Source organism: Siphateles boraxobius, unplaced genomic scaffold (genome assembly GCF_051911475.1).
Source record: "Siphateles boraxobius isolate OS27281-9 unplaced genomic scaffold, OSU_SipBor_1 68, whole genome shotgun sequence".
NCBI classification, from domain to species: domain Eukaryota; kingdom Metazoa; phylum Chordata; class Actinopteri; order Cypriniformes; family Leuciscidae; genus Siphateles; species Siphateles boraxobius.
In genome coordinates this window covers 10,311,069-10,337,939 of record NW_027509195.1, presented here as the reverse complement: position 1 = coordinate 10,337,939, position 26,871 = coordinate 10,311,069, and the positions used below count along the sequence as shown (strand labels likewise).

At 36.2% G+C, this 26,871-nt stretch overlaps 2 protein-coding genes across 2 annotated transcripts in view; one reads left to right on the top strand and one right to left on the bottom strand.

The window, feature by feature from the left end:
* Positions 1-22,701, top strand: part of sv2a (synaptic vesicle glycoprotein 2A) — a 45,188-nt gene extending 22,487 nt beyond the window's left edge. The window contains exons 5-13 of the mRNA XM_077214583.1: positions 11,172-11,305; positions 11,425-11,514; positions 12,840-12,950; positions 13,909-13,997; positions 14,080-14,244; positions 15,934-16,067; positions 19,332-19,535; positions 19,654-19,813; positions 21,478-22,701. Coding sequence (XP_077070698.1) covers positions 11,172-11,305; positions 11,425-11,514; positions 12,840-12,950; positions 13,909-13,997; positions 14,080-14,244; positions 15,934-16,067; positions 19,332-19,535; positions 19,654-19,813; positions 21,478-21,661 — 1,271 coding nt within the window. The 3' untranslated portion in view covers positions 21,662-22,701. The remainder of the gene's footprint in view (positions 1-11,171; positions 11,306-11,424; positions 11,515-12,839; positions 12,951-13,908; positions 13,998-14,079; positions 14,245-15,933; positions 16,068-19,331; positions 19,536-19,653; positions 19,814-21,477) is intronic.
* Positions 2,107-8,402, bottom strand: LOC143722887 (putative polypeptide N-acetylgalactosaminyltransferase 8). Its single transcript, XM_077214584.1, has 11 exons — positions 8,231-8,402; positions 7,915-8,155; positions 6,516-6,682; positions 6,058-6,241; positions 5,772-5,969; positions 3,493-3,607; positions 3,207-3,392; positions 2,929-3,066; positions 2,713-2,808; positions 2,473-2,640; positions 2,107-2,317 (listed from the first exon to the last, which is right to left on the bottom strand). The coding sequence occupies exons 1-11, from the start codon at positions 8,400-8,402 to the stop codon at positions 2,183-2,185; spliced, it is 1,800 nt and encodes a 599-aa protein (XP_077070699.1). The 3' UTR covers positions 2,107-2,182.
* Positions 22,702-26,871: the final 4,170 nt, after the last annotated feature.

The window sequence follows — 26,871 nt, the reverse complement described above, 5'->3', positions numbered from 1 at the left end:
TGGGAGAATATCATTTATATCGATATACTTATGTATACACATCTGAAAAAAAAAACCGAAGGACACTGATTGAGCTGCTTCCGGAGAAGTGCACGAATGGGAGTGGTTAAATTAATAGCTGATTTTATCGAAGCTTAAAATCAAAGTTCCATTATTAAGTCTACAAACTCCAAACTTGGCTCAGGCACTCAGACTGTTCTGACTCGGTATGCTATTTCTTTTCTAACTGATCGGACTTACAGTTTTCCTGAAAATGCCGATTAAAACTCGGAAAAACTCACTTTGACTTACATTGACAAACTCCCCAACTTTAAAAAATTCAAATCTAAACTCCTTGAAGCCCTAGACTCAATCAAACTGCCATTCTATATACTCCACTGAGACTCATTTAAATCAGCAATTCTCAAACTGTGGTCCGCGGACCACTAGTGGTCCGTCAGGGTACTGCAGGTGGTCCGTGGAAAGGCAAAATAAAATATAAAATAATATTTTTTTACCTTCATTTTACCAGGAAATTCCCATAAAAAAATAAAAAGTAAAAAGAATATATAGGCCTATATTGATATAAAATTTAAATTAAATTGTCAAGTTATTGTGTGATTACTAAAATAGGCTAGTGACGCTCGGCGGCCGTGACGTTCAAGTTCAGTGCCGTCATGATGTCTATGGTTAGAAACACAACATGGATCGGTGGATAGCAACAGGTTCTTCATCAGGGCTCTCAAGTGTCACACATTGAGCGTGACAGTCGCCCATTTCGGTCTTTTGTCACGCACTCCCGCCACACATTGTATTTCTCACGCTGAAAAACTATTTATAATATATTTAATATGCCGCAGCTCCCAAAATTTCTCTATCCGTGGCGCTCTAACAATGGAACCGTCAGGAATCAAGCGCGTCTCCCCTGGTGTTGTTAGTCGAGCTAATATATACAATAACCAATCAGAAAATAGCACGATTGTATCTGGGTAAGATTTAACGCAAAAACCAATGGAAAAAATTTTAATTGTCATGAAACAACCCCATCTACCCCCATCCTAAATATGCCCTCGAGCGCTTGAGTAAATAAATTAATTAAAAATGTGGCAGCCGTTGTGTGCAGTAAACTTTCTTTTAACAAGCCTGTTGTACTGATGTGATGACCAGTTATAGTTTCAGTGCTAGTAAGCCTATTTAGAGGTGCGAATTAATTCGGGTAGGACTGTGTGCAGAAATATTTTATAATGTGTATTATGAGGTGGTCCGCGAAAATTCTTGATTACAAATAGTGGTCCACACACACAAAAAGTTTGAGAACCCCTGATTTAAATTAATAAACTCATCTATGACACGTATAAATCTATGTATCAACATTTATGAACTCTTAAACTCATAAATTAATAAACTCTAAACTCTGAACTCTTAGACTCGTATAAACTTATAAACTCATAAACTCTGAGTGTGTAAATGTGTGTGTGTGTGTGTGTGTGTGTGTGTGTGTGTGTGTGTGTGTGTGTGTGTCAGAGTGAGTGTGTGTGCGAGTTAGTGTGTGGGTGTGTGTGTATGAGAGTGAGGGAATGTGTGCATGTGTGAGTGCATGTGTGTGTGTCTGAGTGAGTGTGTGAGCGGGTTAGTGTGTGTGTGTGTGTGTGTGTGTGTGTGTGTGTTTGTGTGTGTGTGTGTGTGTGAGTGCATGTGTGTGCGTGTTAGTATGATGTTTAAAAGTAATAAAACCTGTTACAGTGTATGACACAACAAACCATGATGGGCCTAAATCAGCCCCTCCTGATTTGTTGTGTCATACTGTAAAAAACAACAACCTACAAGTCATTTGTATTTATATGTTGCACAAAAACTCAATGTTTTTTATTGTAATAGTTTTATCAGTCTTTGAGTAAACTGTTTAGGAACATTTTGAATTGATGACCCTTTAAACATGATTATGAAATGTAAATTAAAAACTAAAAAGGTGTTTCTGTTACAGGGCACAGATCTCGCAGTAACAGTATAACTTTCAAAGTTTTAAGGTGCACTTGTTTCAAAGTAATAAAACCTGTCTCGTTAAACAGTTGATTTAAACTGGTAGCAGATTGTAAAACACAAAAGATTCAAAACAAAAGGACACACACACACTCTGTTTTGTTTTAATTTTTCTATTATATTGATTCCCTTTACAATGTTTTCCCTTCTCTTAAATGTATTTTTAAAAATCTTTGATGACATGTTGTATTGTCCATTTTTGTCCTGTGCATGTTTGCAAAACGAGATAGTAGTTGGAATCCGCTCCTTGGCCGATCTCAAGACATCGGTTTGTGTTTCTATTTCTTAATGCATTTCCCTAAATGTAAAACAGAAACTATAAAATCATTTTTTTATTGATTATATCAATGATTAAATTATAATTACGATCATGTACATAGAGAACAGAGAATAACCACACAGCAATGTGGCGTGAAATATTCCACAAAAATCAATAAACTAATAAAATCATACCTGAGTGAAGTCCCAGTATATACTCAGTCCTTTCTCCTTGGCTTGTTTACAGTCATGTAACCCCGGTGTGCTTCCACTACCGGCATCCGTTAGACAACGGTTAGAGTTATATGTGTGAGACTTGATGTCTCCAATGTAGATCTCTCCATTAAGGTTGTAGTAACAATACTGTGAGAGATGTTGAAATGAGAAGTGCTTTTTGGACATAGCTATTCACAGCAAAGGTTTACACTTACACACCTGAGGCTTATAATAATGACACTGGTACAGAATAGGTACACTACCAGGAACAGGTCCTTGATCAATGCAGTAGCCTTCTTTAAAATCATTCTCCAACTGTCATGAGAAACAAACAGCAAAAGTTTAGTTATGACTGGTTTAGATGGAGCAGCTATTTACTAAACTTTATTTATCTCTTCTTGGGATAGAAATTGTGTAAGACTTTGAGCAACTTACCACACCATAACCCATTATATCTTCCCAGCCCGCTAGCTGAGGATATACATTTTCCAGATACCATTTGAAGGGCTTACATTTGAGTTTCTCTCGTAACTCTTTTCTTTCAGTCACATCACCAATATCAATCCCATGATCCTTGAGGAAAAACAGTCATTTGATTAAACCAGATCCAGGGTTATAATAATATAATGATTCATGAAATTAAGTTATAAACAAGACTTACCGGTCCAACTTATCCTGAGCTAACCTTGAAACATGTTTACTATTACTGTTACCTTTAGAGGGAGAGTCCAGGCAATATTCACATTTGATTTATATTCATCCAGCCAGATTTCAGCCACTCTCAGAGCATTTCGAATCATGGGTTTGCTGAGATCCTGTGAATAAGGCTTATGTGCTCTTTCTATGTGCGCAATTTTTGAACATGGCACCACTTCAATACTCCCACCACAGAGCCAGACCTGATTTATTAATTAAATATCAGATATTGTTCAAATTAAAGCACTTTTTACACTTATTATATGCACTTTTTTGGTGCGACAATGTGCAGGAATAACTTACACGTAATGCTAGTTCAACATTTTCACCCCCATAAATTGTCATTCCTTCATCCAGAACTCCAATTTCTCCTAGGAATTGACGATAAGCGACAAGGATACCCATGATTGAGGGACTCCTAACAGTGCAGAAACAGAAACTGACTATTTGTTCTACTTCAATCAAATGATAATCTGCAAATTGTAGCCTATATTTAAGTATGTCATGCATTACATGGAAGTTTTGCTTAAAGAAAAATGGCTCATTATGTGAGTTAAATCTCAACTGATTCATTCAAAAACACTGATTCATTTAAGAAGTAAGTAAGCAACTGTCTTCATAAATGTTGCATCGTTCACTCAACCGATTTGATCAAAAACAGATTAATTTAGGAAAGAACCCAACTAACAAGGAATGTTCTCATAACTGTGGCTAACGTTCTATCAAGGTCCTCTCAAAGTTATGAACATATATGTTCGTTTCGTAACGTGAATAGAATGTTAAGTTATCTGGTCTTTAATAATGTTATCGAAATGTTTGCACAAAAAAGTAATTTATACATGTTCATGTTTTTTCTGTTTTAGTTGGACGTTTGTCTAACATTTTTTAAATGTAACTACTTGTTTTAGAATCTTCAGAGAACATTGAAAAGTATAACGTTCCCATAATGTTTGAAGAATGATAAAATAGAATGTTCCCTTAATGTTTGCATAACCAAGAAAAAATTCTTAAAATTTTTAAAAACTGGACGTTTCAAGAGAACATTCAGAAATAAGGTTTTCATAACTGAATGGGAATAAGCCAACTCGCTGTTACCATAGAAACGTTTACCTTACTGGCGAACGGCTAGAGCTATAACAACAATGGCAGGCTACACCCGCAGCTGTTGTTGTAGTGTACCGGGTTGCTCTGTATCATTCACCTCTTCAGTATTCTCGAGAAAATAGGTTTTCCCCGTAGCGTACGCAACACGAGAGTACTTTCGTAAGAGAACGACACTCGGTTACTAACGTAACCTCGGTTCTCTCTGGATGAGGGAACGAGTGTTGCGTAACCCTGCCGTGCTTGTGATACGTTCATCATTCATCAAAATGAATTTCTCCCAGAAGAACTTGTACCCTTTCCTCAGTTTTGATGTTTACACTTGAAAGTTTTCATTTACCATCCGAACCACATCGCCATATGTGACTTCAGGCAGGTTGCGGAGAGATTTGGTCCAGCGGTATCTATCGGACTCCGCCATTGTAAAAAGCTAACCGGAAGAGCAGTATCCCTACTAAAAGACGAACTTCCGGTCTTCAATTTTTTCGTGACATAGGCCTATGTTAGCAAAACAGTCTTAGAATATATTTTTGTTAGTTGGGAAATAAACAGTCCTTTATATAAATGCTTCATCGTTTCCTCAATCGATTGGATCAAAAACACAGATTCGTTTACAAAGGAAATAAGCATAGATGTTGCATCATTCGCTCAACCGATTCATTAAAAACACTGATTCTTTTAGGAATGAAATAAACCTTCTTCATAAATGTTGCATCGTTCACTCAACCGATTCGATCAAAAACACTGACTCATTTATTAACACCATTGTGTTGTCTGGAGATGAGTTAGGTTGATAATATTTTCACTTGTTGGGAAAAATTTTTTGGGCTGAGCAAAAAACGCATTTCACTCTTAAAGGGATTTCTCCAATCTAGCTGTGAAATTGTATTTTGCATTCAAATTAATTGTGCTCTCCAGCGCCTTGCTTTTTCAAATGCGTGTTGCATCTACGGTAGCTGTTATGTACCAAAAAGCTATGACAGGATGTCTTCTAGTCTTCTATGGCACTTTGTCGAGTTTTCCTACGGGTGAACAGGTTTGTTATTTCAAACAAACTGCAACTTGACACAACGAACAAACGAATGTTACAGTCAGAATTACTGACTGTGAAAAACACGGGGCAGTGACAAGCGCCTCTCACTCCTCTGCTCCTCCGTTTCCGCTGCTTTCAGTTACGTGACGCTGGCTCTGAATGAAAACGCGTTGTGGAAACGCGTTGGCCTTGTACTTTTTGACCCTCTCTGCTATTATAGTTTTTCAAGATGGCGGAACTACATGGAAGCCTCCGTGGACCGACCCGTCACATGTATATGAAGATAATAAATTCTTCATTTACGAGGATAAGTCAGATAATTGGCAGACGTATTTGTACACCATTGAGGACATATTTATGAATAAAAATATTGATTTTAGCAGGGCCATTAAAAATGAACAATAGAAAGTGAAGGTGTTTAAAATGGTGAAAAATTTACACCACTTACTTCCCTGGTTCTGATGGGTCGTTCATTTGGTACCATTCTGGCCGGAAAGACTCGTACATGCACCAAAGGTTCCAGTCAAACGCATGAGCAGAGGGGTTATATTTAATAATCTCCAAGGTGTCAAAACCCACTTTGTCAAACACTGGCGAAAGCACTATTGTCCTGTCCGCTTTGATTCTTGCAAGCAGTGGCTCTGCCCTAGAACAATAAGGCAGTCAAATGTTTATTTACCAAAGTCAGTATAAGTCCCTCATGTTATCAATACTCAGATTGTGGTAGTATTTACCATTCCTTGTGAACCTCAATATGGGCATCCAGAATGGCCACCACCTGGCCATTGGCCGCTTCCCAGCCTGACACTCTAGCCTTGGCAAGACCCATCTGCCTTTTGTGTCTCACTTTCTTGATTAAGCCAGGTTTGTCTTTATTAATGAGACCAATATACTCATCTATAGGCAATTGCAGATCCTCTGTTAAGAAATGTAAAATATTTAATAGCATAAATTGTTATATTTAATTATGTATGTTATCATATAATATATTAGAATATTTAATAGAATAATTTATAAATTAATTAATGCACTCGAAATTTCTTAATAACCTCAGATTCATGCCTAACAGAAAAAAAAACATTTTAGAAAAATAAAAATACATTTCAAAATATATTATCTGAACATCTAATATCTTAAATATTTTTACTTCTCCAATAAATACAATTTAACAAATATTTAGGAAAAATCTAACCATTTAAGCTGTAGTCGTCCACCAGGATGATTTCTGTTAGTAGATGAGCAGGTGTTTTGTCAATGATGCTGCAGATTGCCCTTTTAATGACTGACAGAGCCTCATTTAAATAAATCAGAACCACACTAATAGATGGCAGGTCATTTGGGTAGATCTTTAGAGTGCATCTGAGCACACACAAACACACACATTTGTTACAGTGCATAGACTTCTATCAGATTAATGATATTTTCTAACTCCTATCCCAACACCTTACCCATAAACCTATCCATCACAGAAATATGTGCAAAACAATTGTTTTAAACAAAAACCTGTTTTGGCCCATTTATAAGCATTTTTACTATTGAGGACCAGTAAAATGTCCTCGATAGTCGGTTATCATAATATTTCGTTATATAAGTGAGGACATTTGGTACACACACACACACACACACACGCACACACGCACACACACAAGCACAGATCACTCTAAAAAACTTTTTGCGTTTTTACATTTTGAAAAAAACATGATTCTAAGCTATATATATATATTAGGGGTGTAACGATACGTGATTCTCTCATGGCGTACCGAACACGCCCCGCCCCCTGCTACCCCGCCCAGCCCTGCCTCATTGGACCTCATGTCTTATGTGTACACAACGAATTCAGTTTTGTAGCCTAACCACCATTAACACCATATAATAGCAAGCTCCGTGTTTTGTTACTTTCGATAATAAGCAAGGTTCAAGGTCATTTGGGTAGATCTTTAGAGTGCATCTGAGCACACACAAACACACACATTTGTTACAGTGCATAGACTTCTATCAGATTAATGATATTTTCTAACACCTAACTCAACGCCTTATCCCTACACCTACCCATCACAGAAATATGTGCAAAACACTTGATTCAAACAAAAACATGTTTTGGGCCATTTATAAGCATTTTTACTACTGAGGACCAGTAAAATGTCCTCGATAGTCAGTTATCATAATATTTCACTATATAAGTGAGGACATTTGGCACACACACACACACACACACACACACACACACACACACACACACACACACACACACACACACACACACACACACACACACACACACACACACACACACACACACACACACACATTTTCAAAAAACACGATTCTAAGCTATATATTTATATATATATATATATATATATATATATAATTATAGATATGATAAATGCTAATAATAATACATTTTAAATAAAAAAAGCTTTCTTTTATTCAAAGAATCCCAAACTGTTACTTGAGCAGCAAATCAGCATATTAGAATGATTTCTGAAGGATCATGTGACACTGAAGACTGGAAAATTCAGCTTTGCCATTAGATGAATAAATTACATTTTTCATTATACTAAACTATAAAACTGTTATAAAGCTTTTACCTGTGGTCTCGAGTATCAGGGATTGTTCTGTTCACTGGTAATCTATTACTGAGGAACACATTGTATCCGAACTCCTGAAACTGCCTCTCTGCTTCCATCTGTTCCACTTCTGTGAGTTCAGCTCCCCATGAACGGAATAGATACGATTCAGGATACAACTTCTTAACCTCAGTTTCCTTTGTGATTTTCTGCTCCACAATAGGCTCTTTGACTTTTTGATCTTTGCCATCTATGAATTTAACTGAAAAAAGAACGTATATAACAACAGAATAATACTGACACTGATCTTAAAATATATAAATGAGAACTAACTCACCTATTTTATGAACTTGATCTTCTATTATCTTCAGTCTTCTAAGAACCTCCAGATCTTCTGACTTTTGTAATTTATTGGCATTACTCGTCTCTTGTCTAAGTACAGACATGTTCACAAGACTGTAAACTATGACAACTATAACTAACACACCAACTCTTGCAGCAATCCTCATTTTCAAAATTTCATTGCAGCCATGAAAAATGCTTAGAGAGTTTGCGAATGCCTGTTTATAAAGTTGCCTGTAAGCAAATTTCAGTTTAATTTGATTTATGCAATACGCCTCTGGTATGAGATCATGGGTGGCTCTAGGGAGGGGCTAGCAGTTGCTTCAGCACCACCAAGAAAGACCAAAGCACCCCGATAGCACCCCCAAAAATAATTTCTGGAAGCAATTATATTCAGGCTGTATTCTATGGAAGCCCTGAACCACATGGTGAAGAAAAAAAAAGTTATCTTGTTATTTCAAGATATTAAGTCGTTATTTCGACATAATATCTAGTTATTTCAACATCATATCTAGTTATTTCGACATCATATCTCATTATTGCGACATAATAACAGCCAAGCATTCTTATAATAGTTTACTATGGGAGGAAAATGCTTAATGTGTTAAGTGTGTATGCTTAATGTGTGTAATGCTTAATGTGTGTTATTAAACGCGTTGAGTTCATATTCTGGGCTCATCTGAATTTTTGTACATAGTATAGCCTACTTTATTATGATTTTAGTATCATAATGATTAATAAATGCACGCACAATTATCCATGAATTGATAAATGTTGCAGATATGTTTTACTATGCACAAAAAATTCCTTTCAACTTATGTGTGGAAAATTCAGAATTGAATGAATGTGTAGCAATTTGTACAAATAGAGAGTCTGTAGGCTTAACTATACGTGTTGTAGCCATTAAATAAGCGCATTTAGTTTCATATTTGTTAAAATATTATAATGGTTTTTTTCCATCTATGTTGATTATGAAAAGTGAACAGCATGAGTAAGATAGGATGTGCAATATATCGGGAGACATGAAGTGGGTCACACATGATTTTGACCACTTCATTAAGTTTTGTTTTGTAGAAAGCCTTTCTTAAAAATGAATTTCGTTTTGCATAAATTGTATCTTAATTCTAATACATATTTCATCAACCAATTGCCTGGTTTTAATAAATAAGAAGCAAATATAGCAGAGAATATAATCATGACATGGAGGCGCCGGCGCGGTCACTTACATTGCACGTGAACTGGAGCGCATCATCATAAATTAACTGAAACTCAGCGTATGTGTCACAGACATGAGAAATATATCTATAGAAAGCTTGAAATGTCTTTAAACGAAACAATTCAAAACAAAAAGAAATAGGCTACTCTCTGATTATGTAATCCATTATGTGCATTCCTCTCTGGGCGCGTTCACTACGGAGTTTGCGATCTTCAACTTCATCTTTGCAGCTGACACTGACACAGAAAACACTAGTTTATTAATAAAAATCAATGCACGGGTGTCACCGGATTTACAAATGCACATCTTGCTTGTTGCTAGCAACACATATTATGTCGAAATAAAAAGATGTTATGTTGAAATAACATTATTAATAATACATCTTTAAGAATATTTGATTGAATGCTGAATGTTGCGCTTGTTCAATTTAGTAAAATTAAAACTTTAATTTTGATAATTAAAATAATGAATATTAAATATTGAGTGGCCAAGTTTTGCTCATTTATTAATAGTATTTATACATAATATATAGGCTATATAATTGCGCAGCTCCCCCTGTCAATGATCTAGCACCTGCGTTAAAAATTATCTGGCACCGCCCCTGTGCACGATCCATGAGATGTGTTTTATATTTGTATTATATTTATGTGTTTTATAAGCACTTATAAGCACTTTATATAAACATAAACCTAAATGGATTTCCCTACTGTCATTTCTTGTAGGGAACTTTGTTCTAACACATTTTGCTAACATATTTTGCATCCAAAAGTGTAAGCACAATCTTTTCCCCCAATTTCAACAGCACCATAAACTGAAGTGTGTATTCCTGCCAGCAATATAGACTTTATGCCAAAACGTCACATGAACAAACAGGAAAACAGGTCTCATTGCATCCGCTTGTCTGAGAAAGTAGTAATGGAAGTATGAACTGATGGTGATATCTATGGACTTTTAAGGTAGTTTTATTTTATTCGATTCAAATATCTAAATGTTTGTGAGAGGGAAAATGAAAACTTCAATCAATCTGCATATGTGTGATGTACTCATCTTTGCTCACTCCTTTGAAGGTATCTTGAGTAAAACAAAGTATTTAATGAAGCACATACAAAAAAACTGAACCGGAAGTGATGTGACTTGTTTAACAGCATGTGGAAGTTTGTTGTGTAAAAAACCCTATTGACACTTTTTGTTTATTTAAAGACAGACATAGTTTATTCAGTAAACGCTGTTTAGTAAAAAAAAAAATCATGAATTCAAAACCAAGTTACGTACCGAACCTTCCGAACATCATTTTTATCAACCGCTACACCCCATATGAAATAGTTTTATTGTAAAACTACACATCTCAATTGTGCTTTTTTGTTAATTAAGCCTAAACATTGTAATAACTAATATGGCTTGATGCACAAACTGTGCCAGGTTTGGCTTGGGTCATGAATATTAATTATAGTATATGTCAATATTAATAATTAGCTATTTTGTACAGCAGCAGCATATCTTACTTGCTCACAGCAGCGTGTTGTCTATGTATTGGCAGTAGCAAGTCCCGTACCTGCTCTGCAGCAGCAACAATAATCAACAGCAGCAGTACATTAACAATGCAGATCTATTCTGCCAAGACCAAACATATCAACATTGTCATATCCATTACCATGCCAAACACTCCAGGTTTTCATGACAGAAATTAGTTCACTAATATATGGCCTTTTCTTTAAACAAGGCTGGAGCTTCCAGATGGGATCAGCCTACCAGTTTCATAGCTGGCGAGTGTTTGTGCTGGTGTGTGCGTTTCCCGCCGTCGCTGCTATCGCTGCGCTGACCACCATGCCAGAGAGCCCACGCTTCTTCTTGGAGGTTAGTGATGTCCCACATCTTAGCTTTGACCAGTGTTTTTTGGTTGATTTTGTATGTAAAACGTGCAGAATAAGCTACTAATCAAAGATGACTTTAATGCATTGTGTATGTTTTACCAGAACGGGAAACATGATGAAGCTTGGATGATTCTGAAGCAGGTCCATGACACCAACATGAGGGCTAAGGGATACCCGGAGAGGGTTTTCTCTGTGAGTACAGCTAGAGTCACCCCTCATTCCTTCAGAAAGAACAATAACATTAGGACAGAAGTGATTTGTGGGAATTTTATTTTCTCAATATGAATTGGAAATTAATTATGCAGTCACGCTAATAGATTTCCATTAAATGGAATTTAGGATTAAATGGAAGCTGGGAGTCAAATTGGCTTTCATGCACATTTAATCAATGTCAATAAAGTTATTATTTACATGTAAATTATGCAAACATGTTTCATTTGTTATTTTGGGATATTCTATAACTATTATAGTTTCATAGTTCACAATAATTAGCATTGTAAATCTTAATCATATTACTTAATTAGACTCTGCCCACCTCTCACTGACAAGTAGTTTTATAGAAATATCCTGGGCAAAAGAATGGGCCAAGCATAAAATGGAAAAATATTAAGTGGTCTTTTAATGGTCTTACCATTTTATTTACAAATCACTGGTCAGAAAATTAGCAAGAACTGCACAAATAATATTGATAAAGTAATTTAGCACAGAATATCCTTCCATAACTTGCAGACAGCTTTTTACAGGAAGAAGAGTCATTGTTGTTCCACTCAATGTTATAATGGCTTCAAATAGTTCATTAATAGTTGAAAAAATGTCTCCCAGTTCGTTTGAGTTTAATGTGAAACCAAATATTCACTGTTGGGTTCATATCTGGACTCTGACCAGGCCAAAACACCAGCCAGCTGGACTTCTCAAGCCATTTCTTGGTTGTCTTTGTAATTTGGGCAGGAGCATTGTCTTGCTGAACAATAACATCTGATCATTCCTCATTTGTGGGAAGCAAGACATTCTGCAATATCCTCCTGTACTCCAAAGCATTAAATGACTTGTCACAGTGAAGCAGCTCAACAATACCAGCAGCTAAAAGGCTCTCCACATAATGACACACTATGCATTTATTATTATATTTCTCAGCATATTTTCGAAGATGTCACTCAACTCGTGTTTCATTGTGATTCATCACTCAACACACAACCCATATTCTGCCAAAAATTTAATTCAGTCTTTATTTTCTGAGACAGTTTTTAAAAAATGCATTTGCTTACATTTTGCAAATTTCCTGACCAATTATTTGTGGTTAAGACAATTAAAACTATAGTGTTAAGCCATTTTTTAAGCCAAAAAATGGCTAAACACTATAGTTTTAATATATATATATATATATATATATATATATATATATATATATATATATATATATATATAGGCTATTCATGAGTAGATCCCTATCAATTAACCACACAAACCTATCAGTAAAGTATCAAGGCACTTTTTCAAGCATGCTGTGAAATCCCCAGGTCACCACCATTAAGACGGTGAAACAGATGGATGAGTTGGTTGACATGGGTGGAGAGGCCACAGCCTGGCACAAGCGCTGGAGGATCAAGCTGACCAACCTCTTCCACCAGGTAAAGTACGACAAACACAAAGTCATGAAAAAGACCACTAGCAAATATAGAGCATTATACGAAACTTTAGTTTGAAATGGTCTACAGGGGAGCTATTCTACACGTTTGTACCATTTAATTTTATATCAGTCAAGGTTTCTTGCACCAAAAAGTCATAATTTCATTGTACATAACTATTTTAACCCTTTGTACACTACCGTTCAAAAGTTTTTTTTTAATGAAATTCATATTTATATTCCTCAAGGATGCATTAAATTGATCAAAAGTGGCAGTAAAGACATTCATAATGTTACAAAAGATTTCTGTTTCAAAGAAATCATGTTCTTTTGAATTCTGAAGAGAATGTATCCACAATGTTTCCACAAAATATTAAGCAGCACCAGGGATATTATTGTTAACCAAATCTTTTAAGTTGAAGCACTAAAATTACTAACTGGAAATAAATAAAAACTAAAACTGAACTAATAATAAAACCAACAAAAATATTAATTAATTAATTAATTAAATAAAATTAAACATATTATTATTATTATTATTATTATTTAAAAAGAAAAAAACAAATAAAAATGACAAATACCGAACAGGCATTGATATATAAATGTGGATAGTCATATATTAACATGCTTATGTAATATTGATATTGTTACTGTGGCGATTCTGATTGACACACATTTGCAGCTTAGTTTCCATAAATTGTCAATGTTGAAGTGTCTACAAACAGCGAAAAAAATATGTGTATGATTTACTTGTTTATAAACAATTTTTACTTAGAAATTGCTAGTAAATTTCACAAATAAGTACAGAGAAAAGACAAGTAACACATCGGATTAAACATGACATTTTGAAGTAGAAAGACTGAAATAGTATTTTCTTGTGAAACATACTCCAATAATCTATTTTGAATAATTTTTTAAATAGTTTAATACATCAAACTCATTTTTTTATGTTGGGTTTCCAGGTGTGGAGCAACTTCTTGACGGTGTTTAATCCAGAGTACCGGAGGATCACCTACATGATGATGGCCGTGTGGTTTTCCATGTCCTTCAGGTGAACTACACCGAACCTTTCCAGACCATCTAATGATTTGTCCATCTGCATTGTTTCATGGCTTGTTGCTCTCTTCCTCCAGCTACTACGGGTTGACCGTTTGGTTCCCTGACATGATCAAATACTTGCAGAAACAAGAATACTCCTCACGCACAAAGGTCTTCATCAAAGAGAAAGTGGAGCATGTGACCTTTAACTTCACCCTGGAGAACCAGATCCACCGTAATGGAGAGTACTTCAACAACAAGTAAGGGCTGCTCACAGGGAGTATGCCAAACATATTTCAGTAAATAGAGCTGACCTTTCTATGAAAGGTGAATTATGTTGACATTCCGTTTGGAATATTCCAGATTAAATGCAATTTAAATGTGATAGAATGGCTTCAACAACCTTGAGTGTCTTTTGAACATGCTTCTGTTTTTGTTCTTTTTGGTTTTTTTTTTGGAAGAATGCAACTTGGATGGTGAAAATAATAGTACAATTTTTTTTAAATGTCACTCAATATTATCTCTGTTCCAAGTCAGCTGACTACCAAGACAGCATTTTAAAACATCATATATGTGAAGACGGCTTCTTTTGGGCCAAAATATAAAGCATCATATGCAGTGTTTTTTTATTTATATACTATTATTGTTTTAGTTAATATATAAGGAATAATTGACGATGGGCAATTGAATTATTAGAAAATTAATGAACACCCAATGTGTAACATTACCACCTCGCGTGTGCATTATTTGTCTAATAATTCAACAGTCCGGAGTCAATTATTCTGCTTATACTACGGTTACCACACCTCAAAACATTGTTCAGATGATGTATTTCAAGACGTTTGTCAAATTTTTGTCCTTAAAACACTCTACTGTGTAGGACAGATTTTTTATGCATCTAATCCGAAGTTCATGCTACTTCAAAAACGTCACTTAAAAGCTGGTAACGGAGGCTTGTGCCATTGATAGCAGACTGATGCAGTTATTAGAGAGAGAGAGAGAGAAGCGTGTATGAATCACCTGAGTCTGTGTATCTCTCAACAGTATTCGGCAGCAGCGTTTCTACTATTAGCGAAACTGTAAGTTTATCTGCTTCAAGAACAGAGCCGTTATTACATCGCTAGTAAAAAATGTCTTGTAGCTTTTAAGTTGTTAAACTATTTTACTCATTAAATTGTCTGCGCGAGTGTTGATTCATACCATTTAAGAGAGAGAGAGTAGGAGAAAGAGAGCATGTGCTGTCCATACGTAATAAAACTTAATTTTGTGGCAAAAAACATGGAAATAATTTGTTGTTTTTGTCCTGTTGTTTACTATATTTATTTGCTCGGTCAGTGTCGTTGTGGGTTTTGGTTCTTTTGGTGTTGTAGGCTATAAGGACCTTTAAAATAACTGAAATCATTTGGTGAAGTGATATGGAACTGCAATGCGGTCAAGACCTGCCTGGATCTACTTTAGCCGTGCGTTTCCCTGAAAATAATTGCACACCTTAGAACGCTCGTCAACCAATCAGATTCAAGCATTAAACAGCCCCGTTGTGTAATTAAAGTTTATTGCATTACTTTAGTGTCAAGTGTGTTACCATGATGGTGTTTAGTATTTGTTTGAATGACACATTTTATATATTAGTATTTACCTTCTGTGATGAGCTTTGATTCTTCATGTGTCTTTCTCATCACCATCTGTTTGTGGTGGTTGTCAGTACATTACAAAGATTAGAGTAGGTTGGTATATTAACATTATATCAGTTAATGAAATATGTTTTTTTTTTTTACTGTAATTTGTTGAATCTGTAAAACGTAAAATGTTATGTGCTTTATAAGTAGTAATAAACAGCCAATATCCCAGTAATATGCATGCTAATAAGCAACTAGTTAATAGTAAGAATTGGACCCTAAAATAAAGTTTTACCAAAATTCTTAGTGGATCTTTTCTCTTTGCCGTTAAAGGTTCTTGAATCTGAAGATGAAGTCTATGGTATTTGAAGACTCCATGTTTGAGGAATGCTACTTTGAGGATATCACTTCAAGCAACACCTTCTTCAGAAACTGCACCTTCATCTCCACCCTTTTCTACAACACTGGTGAGAAGACCTCAGGTTTCACCCTCCTGGCTATAAACTAATATAGCACTGCTGTAGAATGTTTTTGAATGTGATTGACACATTCAGACTTATTAAATATTTGGATTCAAGCCGTAGGCATTCAAAGCTATGATCTTTTATAAGAAATCACTCGTGGCATGTTTTGCTACAGTTAAAATGGCCTCAGGTTTTAGAGCTATTGAAGGCATTTCAGGTATCCTAGCAACACCAGCTCAGATTCTTGCTCTGCCTGTCTGTGAGAGAATGACAATCTGCTTTTCCTGAATCAGTCGTACTGGGCGTTTATGGTTATTTCTCTGAGCAGCTTGCAGATTAATGAGGAAACTTAAAAACAAAAGCTTTGAGTCTGTTCTAAAATCTAGTAATCTACTGTTACGGAACCACAGATATAGGATGCAAGTGCAAAAACGCTATTTATTAACTCCAACGGTCAGACAGGTACAAACACAAACGTCACACAACACAGATGATTGGTCGAGCGGACACCAGCGCTGGATGTCGAAATGGCGCAGGGACCTCGGTGGACAACAGGTGGTGGTGCTCTGTGATCCAGTGGTAATCCCAAACGGTCCTCTGTGGTCCAGTGAAGGTGATGGGAATCCAAACGAAACCGACACGATGAGAGACACAGGGAATCCACAATCCAGAAGACAGACACGGGAACAGGAACAGGGAACAGGAACAGGAAATACGCCAGGAAACCACACAACGATCTGACAACATGAGACAGCAGTAACTGACATATAAAGGGACAAACAAGTGGAACCAGCTAATCAATGATAATCAGCGGCCACAGCCACACACGCAACAGCACGCAGGACGAGAGAGAGACAGTGAATTGATCAACCGTGACATCTCCCTACCTAGACAACATTTTAACTTTTACATTTATGCATTTTCAGACACTTTTTTAGCAATTTTCATTGCATTTGAGGTGTATTTTATCAGTCCATGCATGCCCTGACATGCATCATTTTACTGTTCCAAAAGGTAGGCAAATCCCAGAATGTATTGAAATGAGCTTAATGAATACATTAATTCAAGATGGCAATGAAGTGAGAGACTTTATCCTGGTTTCACAGACAGGGCTTGGAATAAGCCAGGATTAGGCCTCTTATCATATCTTAAGACATTTTTTAAGACATATCAGTGCAAGTTGCTTTCAGTTAAGACAGCTCAAACATGCATTTTAGTCTGTGACTAGACTTAAAGGGATAGTTCACCCAAAAATTAAAATTAGCCCATGATTTACTCACCCTCAGGCCATCCTAGGTGTACATGAAATTCTTCTTTCATTCGAATACAATCGGAATTATATTAAAAAATGTCCTGGCTCTTCCAAGCTTTATAATGCCAGTGAATGGCTGTTTCTGTTTTGACTATAACTATCCATCATAAAAGTGCTCCACACGGCTCTGGGGTGTTAATAAGGGCCTTCTGAATCGAAGCGATGCGTTTGTGTAATAAAAATATTTTTATTTATAATATAGATAGATGCACTTTTATGGACAAAACAGAAACTGCCATTCACTGCCATTATAAAGCTTGGAAGAGCCAGGACAATTTTTAATAAAACTAAAGAAGAATGTCATATACACACTTGAGGGTGAGTAAATCAAGGGCTAATTTTCATTTTTGGGTGAACTAACACCATTAAGCTTTGTCTGTGAAACCGGGCATATAATAACCATTCTGTGTGAATGGGCCTTTGAAAGTTGCTCACAAGGTTTTAGTACAGAGCCAAAATGACAGAGGTCCTGTTTACACCTGGTATTAAGAAGCATTTTGGTAGAGCGGATCACAAGTGGACGACGCTAAATACAGGGGTAAACGGGGTCTAAAATGTTTTGAGCTTGTCCACTTTCGACCACTTCCAGAGGTAGTGGAAACACATCTGACCGGATTGTTTTTGTAGTGTGAATGCTCATGTGGTCAAATGCTTTCGAACAGCCACAAAAGACGCCTACTCACCGCCTACTGACTTAAAGGGATAGTTCACCCAAAAATGAAAATTCTGTCAGTAATTACTCATCCTCATGTTGTTTCAACCCTGGAAGACCTTTGTTCATCTTCAGAACACAAATTAAGATTTTTTTGATTAAATCTGAGAGCTGGATCACTTCTCCATAGGCTTCTAAGGGATTGAAACTTGCCAGCCCCGAAAAGTTATTAAAGACATCGTTAAAATAGTCCAAGTGACTACAGTGGCTCAATCTTAAGTTTATCAAGCGACGAGCCAAGCGTTTACCAGCGTCGGCCAATAGCGAGCCTACGTGTGACGTAGCTCTACGCAATCACACTACGTTAACTGACTAGAGGCCCACAGAGAAGTAAATGAATAGTTGAAGTAAAGTCGTCATTTTTGTTTGTTTTCGCGCACAAAAAGTATTCTCGTCGCTTAATAAATTTAAGATTGAGCCACTGTAGTCGCTTGGACTATTTTAACGATATCTTTAATAACTTTTCGGGGCTGGCAAGTTTCAATCCCTCAAGAAGCTTATGGAGGAGTGATCCAGCTCTCAGATTTAATCAAAAATATCTTAATTCCTGTTCCGAAGATGAATGAAGGTTTTACAAGGTTGGAACAACATGAGGGCGAGTAAATACTGACAGAATTTTCATTTTGGGGTGAACTATCCCTTTAATGTGTAAACATTATATGAAGCGCACTAGCCAGACCGGATTTAAACTTTGTCAGTTGAAGCACAATGCACAAAGCACAATGTTCTGACCATTCCTGATTTCTAACAAACACTCACAGTGTTTGGCGTGGTCTTGCAGCTGTCAGAGAAATGAAAGCCGCTGCTCTTCGTATGTTTTTCCATCAACTTATTTTGTGTTCATATGTAAATTGTGCAAGCTTTTTTTGTCCATTTTATCGAAAGATCTAAAAAAGCTTATGGGCTTTTTCAGATCTCACCCTCCCCTCGGAGAAATCAGGACAGAAGTGGTCCAAAGCGGACAAAAGAGACATTAAAATATTAGGTGTATAAACTGGGTATGTGTCTCCCTCGTCTACTTGTGATCCAATCGACCAAAACGCATCTTAATACCAGGTGTAAACAGGGCCAGAAATGCTGTTGTCTTCTAAGCCTTCTAAGTAGCTCAATGGTTTAGAACACATGCATAAAGATGTCATCTATCTACTGATTCTTATAGCGGTCTGACCTAAAAGTGTTTACAAAAACTGTTGTTGAGGAATAGCTGCTGTGTTGGTTAACAAGAGCCCTCATCTGTTTTTAGACCTGTTCAAGTACCGGCTGATCAACAGCAAACTCATCAACAGCACCTTTCTGCATAACAAAGAGGGTTGTATGCTGGATTTCAGCGATGAGAACAACGCCTACATGATCTATTTCGTCAGCTTCCTTGGCACACTTGCTGTCCTGCCTGGGAACATTGTGTCTGCTTTGCTTATGGACAAGATCGGACGTCTAAGAATGCTGGGTAAAAAACAAAAAGCAATTTGCAACAGAGCTGAACACATTTTAGAGCTTTGAGAATGAGGCAATTGAACTTTAAAAAAATAATAAACATTTGTTGTCACTCTCCTCCTCTGGTGCAGCGGGTTCCAGTGTGATTTCCTGCGTCAGCTGCTTCTTCCTGTCATTTGGAAACAGCGAATCCGCTATGATCGCCTTGCTCTGTCTATTTGGGGGCATCAGCATTGCATCATGGAATGCCCTGGATGTACTAACGGTGGAGCTGTATCCCTCGGACAAGAGGTGGGCCAAGTTCATATTTCTGTGTTTACTGCATCTACCACAATTGCCACTTGTCTCTCTGCATTGTAATAATACAATGACCTCAGTAAGTATTTGGACACTTGCATGTTACGCCACATTTTAAAATGAATAATTGTCATGGAATTAGATAAAAACACAATTCTCTTCTCCTTTAATATTTTTTTATTTTTATTATACTAAATAATCAAACGTATGTCAGTAATTTTGTGCTGAATTGGCACTGCATTGCAGATCAAATACATTATAATTTAGGGGATATCTAAAAATTCTCATTCAAAATGAATGAAGTCTCAGTGGTTCTGCCACAGAGTCCTTATGCATTATTTCTAAGAAAATATGTTGACAGTGCCTGCTCAACCATGTGTGCTCTTTGGCACCTCTAAGAGGACATTTACTGAACAAACATTTGATTTCAGAAATGTTTTGAGATAGATAGATGATTGATTCCATTGATTGATTGATTGACAGACAGACAGAAAGACAGTTCGTCCCCAAATGGTAGTGTGGATACTATATAGATAGATAGATAGATAGATAGATAGATAGATAGATAGATAGATAGATAGATAGATAGATAGATAGATAGATAGATAGAAGGACGAACGCATAGATGGATAGATTTAATATATTGGATCAATAATTTTCTATCTAATAGACAGCAAGTGGTAAAGGTGGACAGTGCATTATCACCACCAACCATTGTTCTTAATACCAGCGCCCCCCAGGGTTGCGTACTTAGCCCATATTCTTTATATTCTACACACAAATGACCGACAGAGTCCATTTACCACTACTCATTACTTTAAATATGCGAATGATACAGCCATTCTTGATCTGCTCAATAAGGAAAATGACACTTTTTTGGAATATCAATGTTCTAAAGCACATTTTAGTACGTGGTGTGAGGATAACTTTCTGCACCTCAATATTTCAAAGACTAAGGAACTGATCTTTAGCTCCCCAAAAAGCCAGATTCATGCTTCTAGCATTACCATTAACGGAGATATAGTTGAAAGGGTGGAGTATTTCAAATATCTCGGCATTACTTTGGATCAAAATCTCAACTTCAACCAGCACACTCTAGGGGTTTACAAGTGCTGTCAACAAAGACGGACAGCTATTCGTAAACTTAGACACTTGTATGTTCAACCTTGTCTTCTTCTTCTTTTATATCGCTGTATTATTGTGCCAGTCCTTACTTATGGTGCCATTTGTTATTTTCATAGGCTAACAGTTACCAACAGGAACAAATTCTTAAAGATAACTTATTTAGCTAGTAAAATTATTGGTTTTCCTACCCCTAATTTACCCACTCTATAAATAGTTTATCCCCCTGCCTTCTGGTCGTAGGTATAGGGTACTGATGAGGTATAGTAAGAGTTTTGTTCTTGTATCTATACGAGCCCTAAAGACATAGGAAATCGGCCAATGATATGTCACTTATGCTCTATTTGTTGTTGTTTTTTGTGATGTCAGCAACTATTTTTGATTGTATTATGTGATAATTTAAAATTTAGTTTGTGTTTGTGTTATGTACGCATCTACGGTGGAAACAAATTTCCTCTCAAGGACAAAAAAAAATAATCTCTCAGATAGACAGATGCAATTGATGTCATTTTTAATCTTTTTCTCCCTTTTTTCAGAACTACAGCCTTCGGGTTTCTGAACGCCTTGTGTAAGTTAGCAGCAGTTCTGGGCATCAGCATCTTCCAGTCGTTCGTGGGCATCACTAAAGCGGTGCCCATCCTCTTTGCGTCGGGGGCTTTGGCGGTCGGAAGCTTCTTGGCTCTCAAGCTCCCCGAGACTCGCGGTCAGGTGCTTCAATAGTGCGGTACTCCAGCCAGCAGTTGGCAGCGTTTGAGTAGGGAATGCCCGACTTTGTCGCACCCAAACCCCAAACCCAGTCCGTGAGTGAGCAATGCTGGAAGCAGCCAAAACAAATCCCACATTTACTGATATCTTCCCTCCTCCAATATGTGCAATTGCATTGTTATTTCATTTGGATTTCATTTCATTCAAATCTACATGTATAAATATGTTCCCTGCTGATATCTCATTTTCCCACAGGAATATTGTGTGTGTGTGCGTGTGTGCGTGTGTGTGTGTGTGTGTGTGTGTGTGTGTGTAGAAAAACTGCCATGTTAAACACATTCCAGATTTGCGTTATGTTACGAATGTGAAATTTAACATGTTCATTTTGACTTTCCCTTTAATCTTCATCCAAGCCATCATGCGGTTTGAAAACCATCACTGAGGACCCGTGAAATCAGTAGATAGATATATTTGAATGGACAGTGTTGATCTAGTGGTGCTGGTGATGGTTGTTGTTGCTTTACTCTAGTCCTATGTGTCCCGAGAAGTGTGTGATGCCGCAATTGTCTGCTATATCGGCTCAAGCACTCCTCACTTTTTAGATGTTTTACAGCATAAATGCTAACATTACATAACTATAGACAGTGTATCATTGGTTCACTCATTTTTTGTTGCACTCCATCTGACGAATTCGGTTGTTCTTTCAAAATGTCTGATATTGACAGTGTTGTGCATGCAATGAAGCGCGACATATGCTTGAAGATGGTGAACATAACTGATGACAGAGCTCTGTATTACACTACTCTACCCATGATTCTTTGGACATGATGTAAAATATGAGAGTGACATGACACGTTGTCATTAGTATGGTTTAGTAAGCCATTATTCATATTTTGCATTATTGTTTTATACTGTATTCCAGAGCAGTTTCAGTTTTGAATGTGCGCAAACATTGAGACGAACCTTACATTCGCCCTGTTTTCATTCAAAAAATCCACTGAACACGTGAAAAAACGGAAAAAATAAAATGAAGCACAAAGTGATTTGATTAAAAACAATAGGTTTATTTTGATGATTATGTAAATTATGTATTGAATATAAATATATAAAAATTAGCTGTAATTCAAGTCTGTCTGAACACTCAAAAACTATTATTAAATATACAAACATATATATATATATATATATATATATATATATATATATATATATATATATCAGAAAAATATTTACATGTTCAGATGTTGAACTAGTATCAACATTATGTCTTAGATAGATTCCATTTGATGTATGTATATACAGGTTTTCTGTTCATTAAGGAATTTAATTTTTTTTATCAAAGCAAATATATTTAAAAAAAAGTCCACTGATTTGCAGCACACATAAACGCCCTCCTTCATGTTTTCTCTTGTGTTCTTGTAAAGAAACAGAGGTATCCGTCTGTATGTGGGTGTGTGTGGGTGTGTGTGTGTGTGTAAAGTATGGAAGTACGTGTGCTTGCATGTGAAATGTTGAGTGTTCTCTGAATATTTGTATTTATTTATATAACTGTTTATGAGGGTTTGATTTTATAGTATTTTTTACTTTGAGTATCTATAGAAGCAGATGTAGTGCCACATGCAGGGTGATTTTTTTGCTGTATCATTGTTGACCTGATATTCAATTTTTGGTGACTTGGTAGTAGTAACTGAATATAGCATCAAAAAGAGGCGAGAGGCGAAAGTCAAAACTCAATGGATTTTAAAAACGATGTGTTGTAACGTTTGATGGGAAGCAAAACCCATGGATATCCCATTAGGACAAGCACTAAACCGTAAAACTTGTCCAACCTGCTACATTTTACCAAGCACAATTAATACTAGTTCAGATATTGAAGCAAAAAAATAAAATAAAATTGAAAAGACAAAACCCCACCCGGCTGGAAGCTATATTTCAGCCCTGTTCCTTTTAAACACAGCCAGTGCTTACACAACAACAGTTTTTAGTGTCATTCAACATTCTTTACTGCCATTTTGTAGGATAGCAGCCATATTATGTGCTCAGAGTAGACAACCAACCATTTTTAGATTTAAAAATACTTTAACCAAAGTGGTTACCAAACACAAACTATTAATTTTAGGCACAAATGTTTTGTAAGCGCTTAAAATGTTTATAACAGCCTTACATATTATTATTTTAATTGGAGAAATTGCGCATCACATAGTTTTAAAATGAACTGTCATAGAAACTGCCATCCCTGCCGTGACTTTCGGTCACCAGTAGTGTCACAGATGCTGTAGTGACAATCTGTATGTGTGCCATGTGTGACCGTGCGCATCTTTAATTGCCAAATATTTTCTACTTCCTCGGTTTGTACTGGCAGATCTCTCATCGCGGCAGACAAAAACATGATTTTTAATAAATTGACGTTCTAGCAGGGTGTGGTGATCTAAGCAAGGAAGTAAAGAAATAGAATATGAAAAACAAAACAAGGCTTAGAGGTGGGCGATATGACCAAAATCTTGTATCACGTTATGAGTAATTTTATTTCACGATAGCAATATCACAATATAGATATTTTTGCTTTAAATTATATTACGTTTTTTGATGCCATTGAAATGTCATAATTCTTGTCACCATTCACAATAAATTAATACTAGCATAAGTAAAAAAAAAGCTTACTGAAGACAAGTTAACAGTGACAAAGAAACTAATAACAGGCATATAGGAAAACAAACTACAATAGACATAAATTAAATAGATCTAGCTGAAAAACATCAAGCACTAGAAATAAGAAATACTATATAAATTGTATAAAGTAATCAAATGTATAAAAAACGATGCAAAGTCTTCACTGTGTAAATGAAATATATATATTTTTTATTATTAAACTTACAAAAGTTGTTCAGCCAAGAGCAGTGAGAAATTTTCTCTTTTTTGTTGTTTGATTAACATAAATCACGACAGCAGGTAGATTGGGATGCTGTCTCTTTAAGAACGACTGCACGGATCCAATATACTCGTGTGTTTTCTTTCTCAACTGTTCGCGTTCACGCGCTTTATGAGCAGCGGCTTAAACAGCGGTATCAAAAGAAACAGCACTCGCGTATAGCGAAATGAGTTGACTTTCGCTGCTTACTGCGCTTTAACATCACTAGTTTTTAAACAACAATACTTAAAAATGCATGCAAATGACTGCATAGCACAGCAACGATAGCCCAAAATCTCGGGTTGACAAATTTCTACCGGTTATATCGCCCACCCCTAACAAGGCTTATAGACATATCTCTCAATCAGGTGTTTTACACACTTAATGCTCGTGCAAATGGTTAAAATAAGCCGAAAGCTGGTTACAATTAGAGAATGCTTGAAAAAATAACTATTAAAGATTTGGTTTGTCAGTGAACTGTTTGTACGCACAACCAATCGTTCGTTAATATAGAACTTATTTGATGTCACCATTTCCAAACAGTCCTGCAGTTTGTAACCCTACATATGGTCACATCTCTTAATGTGTCGCTGTTGTTCCCTTCATTGAATTACGTCATATTTGCTGTCGTATGCTGTGAATTACAGTAACTAATCTCAGTGAAGCAGTGACTTCTCTCTGTGTACAAGCAGTCCTGGATTTGATGCACATCATCACTTAAGATTGTGTACTGGTTGCAAGACATATGGGTTTTGTTACAGGGTCTTTTGTATTTCTAAATGTGCTCAATTAGCAACAACTAATCTTGTGTGCAAAAAGAAATCATAGCAATAAGTGGTAAACATGTTCGCTCCGGCCCCCCAAACTATTGGGCAAGAACGCACACTAACCCCCGGTTTCACAGACAGGGCTTAAGCTAGTCACAGACTAAAATGCACGTTTGAGTTGTTTTAACTGAAAGCAACTTCAAATATGTCAGTGCCACTGTTTTGTCTCAAGATGCACACCAGTAAAGTTTTTCCCCCTAAGGCACATTTATAAAAGTTACTTACCTAAATGTACTAATTGAACTAAAACTTAATCCTGGCTTAATCTAATCCCTGTCTGTGAAACCGGGCCTAAAATGTCCGCTGGCCATATTTGATGAAACAGCAGCTGAAAGAAAACAGGCCAACATCCGTGTACTCTACAAATATACCATAGGTCTTCTGATGCTTTTGTCAGTTTCAATGTATTACCATAATTTAAATGTGACAGAGAGTTTATCACCTTATCATTGTACTGTGCTGTAGAGATTGTAGATGTTTGTATGTAAATGAATAAATATGTGGAATAATAAAAACAAAAAAAGATACAAATGTTGAACATGAGAAATAGAGTACTACTGTATGTTGTTCATTTTTGTGATTTGGTTTTTTTTGTACATGAGAATGGAAATGTTGACATTATCGCTGAATATAGATTCCATCCTTACCAAAATGGTTCTGTATTACAGTTTGTGAGAGATTTACTTTTGGTTTTTTCACTCGTATATTCAGGGGGTCGGACTGCGCTTGTGCAGTTAAAACTGTCCCTCAGTGGATTTAAAACGTACATACGAATAATAAACAAATGGTATATTGCTTGAATAGATTATTTGAGTTCTTGATGCACAACATAGACAAACTTTATTTGCATACTAAACAAAAAAAATCTGTTTTACTCACCCCGTCATTCCAACCTCGTACAGCACTTTTTCTTTCGTAGAACACAACCCTACATGTTTTGCAGAAGGTTCAAAGTCCTGTTTCCATATGCATGAAAATTGAACCTTTTCACAGACTGATGACGTTTTAATAGTCATGAGCAGAGTAAATCCTGCAAAGTTTTAAAAATGCATGTACATTTATAACACTTTGTATTGTAGTACCTTTGCATAAAAAAAATAATTAAAAAAAACGAGTTAACGCTATGAAGAAAAATAATGACAATTGGTTTTGAAACAAAAAAGCTTGTTGAATTGACCTACTAAAAAAATATGCATTGCATTAACCCTGCTTGTATTTTAATGCATTGTATTTTTAGGGCTTGCATTTTTATGGGCTGAAATTCAACATGGTTGTATATTTAAGCTGTGAATATTTCAATTCAAAACATTTCACACACGTTTTCATTAATAAAAATTCAATAATCCATATTCACCTTTCAGATTTCACGTCCAAAATATTCATTCTGTTTAAAAATACAACCTGTAATATTCGACAGGCAATGTGAAGATGATGATGATGATGATGATGATGATAAGGGCCAGTATATGGAAAAGCTGATAAAGACACAA

What these genes read in the sequence shown, in the direction of transcription:
- LOC143722887 (XM_077214584.1), bottom strand. Translation starts at nt 8,402, where the DNA reads ATGAGGATTGCTGCAAGAGTTGGTGTGTTAGTTATAGTTGTCATAGTT. An exon ending in CCTGGACTCTCCCTCTAAAG is followed by an intron (nt 3,067 to 3,206) that starts GTAACAGTAATA and finishes TTTTTCCTCAAG; the next exon opens with GATCATGGGATTGATATTGG. An exon ending in ATATAATGGGTTATGGTGTG is followed by an intron (nt 2,809 to 2,928) that starts GTAAGTTGCTCA and finishes TTCTCATGACAG; the next exon opens with TTGGAGAATGATTTTAAAGA.